The 8,809-nt window shown below is 32.5% G+C and overlaps 1 protein-coding gene across 1 annotated transcript in view; it reads right to left on the bottom strand.

The window, feature by feature from the left end:
- Positions 1–5,626: 5,626 nt before the first annotated feature.
- The window catches only part of LOC149411755 (uncharacterized), a 28,623-nt gene continuing 25,440 nt past the window's right edge, over positions 5,627–8,809 (bottom strand). The window contains exons 5-6 of the mRNA XM_089646935.1: positions 7,688–7,783; positions 5,627–5,820 (exon numbers count right to left, since the gene is read on the bottom strand). Of these exons, the coding sequence (XP_089503061.1) occupies positions 7,755–7,783 (29 nt within the window). The 3' untranslated portion in view covers positions 5,627–5,820; positions 7,688–7,754. The remainder of the gene's footprint in view (positions 5,821–7,687; positions 7,784–8,809) is intronic.

Genomic DNA, 8,809 nt, shown 5'->3' with positions numbered 1-8,809 from the left:
TATTACATTATATTTAGCATACCTATGTTGAATCAACCTCAAAAAAAATATTTTGATATTTAACGAAAGTGTATTCAGATAAATTTGACAAATAATGGGAACCTGCTTACTATAAAAAGCAAAGAATTGTCTATCCCGAATAATCCCAAAGGTACAAATTCTGGTCGGCGTTGGAGCATATGGGTTGAAAAATTGTGGAGCTGAAAAAAAAATAGTCATTTATCCAACCATTGCAGACATTTTGTAATTGGTTGTATGGCCTCCAAAATTTTATTAGCTTCAAACATTTTTGACATTGATATTTTCTCTCACTTTTGTAAGAACGGTTGTTGGTAAGTACGTTTTTTGGTAAAGACGTTTGTTGGTAAGGACTTTGTTTGTAAGGAAGTTTATTGGTAAGGACATTTGTTGGTAAGAACGTTTGTTGGTAAGGACGTTTGTTGGTAAGAACGGTTGTTGATAAGGACGTTTGTTGGTAAGAACGTTTTTTGGTAAGGACGTTTGTTCGTAAGAACGTTTGTTGGTAAGGACGTTTGAATATGAATGAAAAATTATTAATATTTGGGTTGATTTAATCCTTAATTATTATTGAAGATTAATTTCAATAAGGAAAGTTTTTTCTAAATTAAATAATTTCCGATCCAATCCAATCACTCAACCCTTTAAGTGAGTATTCGTCTTTGCTTGAGTTTTAATATTCATAATTAAACCAATTTCCCTATTGAAAAATTGAGTTACTTCCAAACAAGTGGGGCTTTATCCAGAAATGAAAATGCCTCTCTTTTTTATTTTTATTGTTTATTCTTGAAATATGTTTTGTACACAGTTTTGTACATGCTTTTCGACTACTACACTAGGCACTTGCCCGTATTATTCACCTGTTTTTAGAAAGCGCCTCCTTACCTAACTTTCACGTACAGCGTTCCTTCATCAATATTTTACTGTTTTTTAAATTATTCTCAGCCTTTATTTATTTCTCCTTACTGTATTTCACACATATGTTATCATAATATATATGTATTAAAATAAAACAAACAAAAAAAAGTAAGATTTATTTTGGTTCACATCACTATTCTTAAGTAGGTCACATCACTAATGTGGGTAGTGAGATTATTACTGTCTGAATGTCTGCTGATCTGTTGAAGGAACAAATCGTCCTTGTCAATAAAGTCATTTATAACAGTCAAAAGTGTTCTCCATAATCATCCTCAAAATACCAAACGAAACTTTTTTTACGACTGTAAATACTGAAGGTGTAATACTTCCAAATAAAAATAAAGACATCGCCATTTCTTCAAATAAATATGAATGCACACCTTAAAATATTTTTTGTGATATGTTCATTGATTAACATCACATAGAGAAATATAAAAATTGGTGGATCATTGCAGATCCACCAATCTGTGAAAAGGTAAAAATACCAATTCAACAAACTGAAAAAGACACGTTTAAATTGCTTTACAACTCCAATCCATCCACGGTTCATAAGAAAAAAGCCCTTAAATTATGTTTTGAAATTATAATTTGAAATATTTCGACAAAACTCAAAAAGTGTTATGAAAAATAGCTACCAGTTTGCCGACCATCATGTAACTTGAAGTTCAGCTAGTGATTTTAGTTCTTACAAACACACGTGATTTTTTTATTTTGTGGATGTTCAAGCATAAATATTTAAATTTTTCAAACATAAATATTAAATCATTTTATGATTAACTTAATTTGCCACATTATACAATAAAATCATAACCGAAAATGGGTTCGTAAGTAGGAGATTTTGAACTTTAAAGCAGTTTTCATAGGCCTTATACATTATTTTTTTCTGGGCTTATAAAAAGACTTATCTAAAAAATAATCGATTATTTCAAAGGCCAAGATGTACTCTACTCGCAATATTTAATTAAAGCATCTGAATAATTTCTAGGCGACCAAATTTTCAAACCAAAACCACATGATTTTGCATTACTACGTATGGCATTCAGACCGTGCCATGACCGAGTCACGCATCTGGAAAGTTTCAAATCAACCGCAGACATCACTAACCGACTGACGCAAAATACAGTATTAAAATAATATCTTACACTTTTCTCACACGAATGTATATATCCTACTGTGATAAACATGTGCATGAAGTGTATCGAACTGATACTAAGAGAGTATGAAATTAAAATGATAGCCTACTCACCGCCCTTGGTCATCCAGCCTACAGAACTGTAGCAGTTATAAAATTTTTAACAATAATAGACCCAAAATAATTATAAGCCAAGCAACATAACAACTTTTTTACAACAAAAAAAAAAAAAAAAAAAAAAAAAGTTTTTTCAAAACTGTCATTAAATTTGTACCACCCACATGTAAAAGCCCTCTGGGCGTTAAATAAAAAAAAAAAAAAAAATAACACGTATCATCCAGAAATTGGTGTTATCACAAATCCTGTCATATATCTTCTAATATTGAGTCAATACTAATTCGTCTCTTGTCGACTTCAGTTGATTTAACAATACATCTAACTTCAGTTTTGTCATCTAAACATTTTTTATAAATGAATTCCAGTTCCAAACAAATGATCCGATGGTTAAGAATAGTTTCTTGAAAGACAAAAATACGAAAAAAACATCAGCAGTAGGATACATTGGTAGCCTGGCATAAATGTCTTGTAAATATCAAAATACTTAATTTTTTCTCTCTAAAATGACAACAGAACTACGGTGTAAGTATTTGAGCCCAAAGGACGCAACTTTGTCCAAATATTAGGCGTAATTGGCTCACTTTGACTAGTGGATAGTCTTTTTGATTCCAAGAGATATCCAGAGGCCCTCTATAGTGTCAGTACGACGATTCTTGAATATACACTGAACTTCGCACTAAATTTGAAAATCAACCCTTTTGCTAAAGTATCGATAATTGATTTGAGACGACTGTATCTGTGGTGAGAAGTTAATACATACACCACAAGAAAGCCAAAGCTCCTAAGTGTAGACTACTATAAATAATGGACTTGTTCTAAATACATATCCTCCTGCGTTCTTATTTTTTTCAATGTGGTATTGGAACACCAACATTTGCAACGATAATGTAATTGGTCTCAAAGCTTCCAAAATGCTTTGAACAATTTTTTAAACGCATTATTTGATTGGATGTTTAATAAAACAATATTAATGTCAATGACAATTACTATGTAGCGTAAAATCATTATTTTTAAAACACTTTATTATTCTTATTTTCAAATGAGGAAGTGTTTCCCTAATTAATTGATTTCCAACAAATAATCAACAGTTACATAACCAGGTGTTTCATAATAGCTACTATAATGCTTATCGTACTACTGGTTGGTACTACTGTTATGAGTTAATTACTCTACGTCATCAGTGTACTCTCGATAAAGTACACTAGAAGCAATAATTTGTATTATTTAAAACAGGACTTTTCTAATATTTATTATTAAATTGTTGTCTCTTGAATTTCAGCGATCAGTTCCGGATTCTTTTACGGGACAACTGAGAACTGGATTAGGATTTTCAAGTAGGTGGCGATTGCTCGAACAATCTAGAATCAGTAACATTTATGTATGTGTTAGATGAAGGATCATTTTTGAAAACAATATATGCATAATTGTATTTCTGTTAGTAGAGAACTTAAATGTTGGTATTTTTTTAAATTAAATTTTCACCCTTAAATTATTTTCAATTTTATCAGTCTCTAAGGCCGGATCTGAGTGGTTAACTCATCAGTCACGTAGTCCGTCATTGAAATGGAATATATTACTTCTTCTATAGCCGGCGCTAGACACGTGTTCAAAGAAATGTTCACATAAGTGTTCAAATGTGTGGCACGGGCATTTGATACTGTGTTCACTTATTTGCGCACTTAAGTGCGCTTTGCCGTTCCGTGTCGGTTTCTTTGGCGCACATCAAAGGGATCAAAGTCAAAATGTTTGCATGCCTGCCACACTGCGCGAAGCCCAGTAGCGCGAGCGTCGCCGTGGAGAGTTGTCGTGCCGCGTGCGTACACAAACAAGCCATAACCAAGCGAACTAGCGATGGAGTGGAACAATGAGGGCGTGTTTGAATTCATTGAATAATTACAAGGAGAGCCTGACATATGGGACCCAAAACGAAAAGGGCATAAAAACAAAAATAACATTAATGACGCCTGGAGCCGTATTCAACGGAATTTCTCAATACCTTGCGCTATCGAGAAATTAAAGCGCAAAAGAAACACTTTACTAACCCAGTACAGAGATTGCTTGAAGAAAGTAAAAGAATCTACCAAAACTGGATCTAGTGTTCAGGATATTTACAAACCTTCATGGTTTGCATTTGATGCCCTCCATACGTTTATGGGGGGTATATATGAGTACCGTGTGACAATTTGTACTGAAGCTATGGTTAGTAAATAAATAATCATTTTTGCTACATAATTCTTTATGTAATTTATTAATAATCGATACAAACACCTGATACAAAATTCTTAGCACGGTTACATAAAGACAAAATACTAATTTTTCGAATAAAACTTCTTCGGAAAGGTTTTCACTTTGTGATGGCATTATCTATTTTAATGTGAGGTCTATTTGAAAACTGTGAGCTCAAAGAAGTGATCAAATCTTTGAACAAATCTGGCAGAGACACACATAAGTGACCAAATGTGTGAGCAAAGTCTTCAAATAAGTGTTCACTTATTTGAATACATGTCTGGCGCCGGCATATCAGAATGAATCAAAAATTATCTACACATTTGCCTTAGTACACTTCTTGTTTATATATATTTAATTCCTTACTTCTTACTATGTCTTATATTTTATACTTTTTTTATTATTTTTAAATTCCTTTGTATTTCAATCTTTTAATATAAAACTGTACGAGAAAACATATATTGCACACTGTTTTCGTACTCTCTCTTTCAAACACCATGATTTTAGACTTACTTACATTTATTATTAACTCATTCTTCATACATACTTCGTTCATCGTAGACACGAGGGACTGTAGATCTTCCAAATATACTTAACAACGAAATAAATAAAGTTAGATTTTGTTATTTATTTTATTTATTTAAATAATTTTGTGACTGTCCGCCTAAAAGTAATTCCCTTTTAAGTCAAAATATGGATGAATTGGTATAATAGGTAAGTAAATGTAAAACAAATGTATTTATTAACTTTTTAATTTTGCCTGTCTTCTGCGTTTTCGATAAAGCAGTGCTTCATGTCAACGTCAAAACTAACAGAAAACAGACTACAAACGAAGATGGCGATTTTGCATCAGATTTTTACATAATTGAAGTAACAAAAAAATTATTATATTATTGGAATAAATCATAAACGGAAATTGGAAAGAAATTGATTTAATAAACTCAAATGCCATTTCTATGTTTTTCACAGGCGTTAGTAAAAATTATGTGAGTTTGTTTTGTGATGTAAAATTGATCAAACTACATATTACTACAAAATAACTAAATTAACCGCTCCATTCATTCCCCGGCGGGATTGATGAGGTTCACATGGCGACGCCTGAGGCCCTAAAATGGCTCGCAGATCTAGATGTCCCCCTCTGACCCCCCACCATACGAAAGAAGAAGAATAACTAAATATAACTACAAAAATGGATTAAAGATAGTTTTCTGGTGTTTGTTTTGTATATTTATTAATTAATAAGTCCTACATACATATTTTGTAATAAGAAGAAAATATGAAATCAAAATATTAAGTTTTGTTTTTTTTACATAATAATGAAAAATCTATTGTTTTAAAAATATTTTATAGAATTCCATCCTGGAATCATAATCCAAATGAGTAGACAAAATCTTGGTAGATTGCTTGCGCTGGAAAAAAAAGAAAAGATAATTTTTTTTAAATTAAATCATTATTGAGGACAATAACACCTTGATCGCGCACAAGCTAAGCTTTCTCCGATCACCTTTTTAGTATTTACAACAGAGCTAGGTCAGTCGATCATTTCACATGAGCAGGGTCGTTCACGACCCGCTAGCGTAGTGAGCGGGTGGCAAAATCCCTCCGGTCGCCGAACCAGGTCATACGACTCGAAACCCGAAAGCCAATATTGTAATATGGGCTACATTCACTTTCGTTAGACGTAGGTAGGTAACATATTCATAGAATGATTTTTTTAAATCAAAATTATTACCGATCAATCTTTCCGTCATCGGGAACCGGTTATAAAAGTACCTGGAAGAAAAACCGTTGTATGTTTCCTGTAACTGGATACTGGAACCACAATTATAGCCTATTTTTGATTTCAGAAATCTACCATCTCTATTAAATAGACAAATTTTGCCTGCCGCGAGAAAGTGATTCGAGACGTGATGCTTGGTCTATAAAATTAATACTAATGCATCTTCCATTTTATCTTTTAAGGTCGCTTGCCACGCCACACCTACAGCTGGCACTCAAGTTGTGAGAGTGGGTCGCAATACCCGGATGCTGACGAAAAATAACCCGTTCACTCATTGTAAGCTTGTCAGCGGGTTTCATGATCTATAAGTATTTCAAAAAGGACCTCACTATTTGGCTACTTAACTAAGGTTAATCTATGAGGTTTATTTATGTAATCTTCCACGTAACATTTAACAAGTACACAATATAATAAAATTTAAATCATCACTTCAAACATTACTTTTAAACAAATATCACTACACCTTAAGCCCCCGCATTCCCAATTTCGACCGATTTTTTAATAAGTTTCTAAAAAATAAATAAACACTTAAAGTATTAAAATTTAAAAAAAAAACTTTTAAACATAATATCTAAACATTTGTTATGCCGAAACTTTGAATGTTTCAAATTCCCTCGATAGAAAAAAATCACAAAGTAAGCTCCGAAAAATTATTAAAAATAATTTACAATAATTTTAATATATAATAATTTTAATTTACTATTATATAATTATAATTTTAATTAACAATAATAATTTAAATCGAAGGGACACGGGTTCGAGTCCCGTTGGCGTCATGTATCTTTTATCTGGAGATTTTTCAATGTGGATGAGTTTTTCAGGCGAATAATTATTGCTTGTAAAATAATTGTTACCCTTTGTGCTATACATAAAAAATCTTGTCTTAAAACATAAGTTTACCAAAAAAAATAATTATTATTAAAAATACGTTTTGTTCTGTTATTTAATACGTTTTGATATTAGGCATGAAAAAATTCACAATGTATGTAAATGCGACTAAACATTTGTCGAGAAACTTTTGCTCTATTTCAAACGAGTGGTGTTTTACTAAATATTTTCACCATTGTCGCTTAATTATTATCGTTTTTTTTAATATTAGCGCGCTCCCTCTGACCTTCGTATTTACATATTTCCCTTTCATACCATCTTTGAACGCTTACTATGGGTCCTTAAAGAAATACTAACTAATTAAATACCTCTGTTTCTATTTTTATATAGTTGAACAATGCAATGGTATTACATATGCTCTACTTTGTGAATTGGGTTAGCTAAATGTACCTATATCCTATACCTTTTGTACTTTCTTAATACTTGTACAGTGATAATGTTTTTTATTTGAATTTGACCACTTGTTATTTACAAATTACGCATTTCAAAAAACTTTGAACGTGTTTAAACAAAACTGTAATATTCTTTGTTTTTATTAGATGTATTAGTATAATCTTCTTATTCAATGATACAATAAATTATGATCACTAATATTAGTGGCAACTTACTTTCATCGGAAGATGTTCCAAAACTGTTGTGATGGGGGCTCAGTTTGTAGTGCACGGATAGTTACTTTTACCAAAGTCTATCAGATTGCTCTAGAACTTTAAAAGAAGAAACAAAATTATTAAAAGTATCGTAAATATAAAATATCATCAATATATTTGATATTGTGAGAGAGGGAGGTGTTCCAATCAGTGGCGGTTCGTGATTTTTGGGTGTTCTAGAGTGCTAATATTACATAAAATAGCATTACTGATGAAGGAAATCCCGTTCGGTATACGCCCAAACAAAAATTTTCTGAAAATCTTCACACAAAAAATCTAATTTTAGAAAAAAAAATCGTTTTCAGCTACAACATCAATAATTTTGTAATATTGGCACTCTAGTACACCCAAAAGTCACTTTTCTTTATTAGACCTATTGTTTCAATTTGGGAGGTGAGATCGGGTACCGCCGCTCCGGGAACCAACACCTCTGCCAAAACATCACCCCAAATGGTTCGATATTTTTGGTGATTTAGCAGGGTATCCCGGGTTCATCGGGTGAGATGTGTTCATGATCGGTTGAGGCTAGTTCGGGAAGACCCTTCAGGGCCATCAGGCCTTGGGACGCAGTGGGAGGGATCTGTTCATACGTCTGTCACTTCTGGATTCACTGATCCCTAGATTGATTGATCCCTAGGTGACACTAACCAGACAGCCGAGCACATTATGTGGCACTGCGAGTTGATGAAGGATGCCCGAGAGGAAATGTTGGATGGCTTGAGAGGGATTACAAGACCGGCATGGAATGCCGATCTCGTGTTGAACAGAAAAAATTTTGAATGCTTCAAAAAGTTTGTAAAGTCCTGGGTAGAGAGATGGCCTGTGCTTAGAGTTGCTGATTTAGATTAAAATCATCTTTGTTTCAGGTGCCAAGCGTATTGTTCCTGTAACTCCACGGTTACTCCTCTTATAACAAATTTAATATTGTTTATGCGCGATTGCTTTATGTTTTATTTTTATTTTTATATACTCATTGGTTTTACTTTCTTTGTCTTATGGCATGATCGCAATGCATTTATTATTTTATTTGTTTGTTTTATTATTTCTTATTCATTTATTGTGTATACTGGTTTTTTACACCGT

Source organism: Hesperophylax consimilis, chromosome 25, assembly GCF_061612785.1.
Source record: "Hesperophylax consimilis isolate HC1 chromosome 25, BYU_Hcon_1.0, whole genome shotgun sequence".
NCBI classification, from domain to species: domain Eukaryota; kingdom Metazoa; phylum Arthropoda; class Insecta; order Trichoptera; family Limnephilidae; genus Hesperophylax; species Hesperophylax consimilis.
This window is presented reverse-complemented; position numbering and strand designations above follow the sequence as displayed.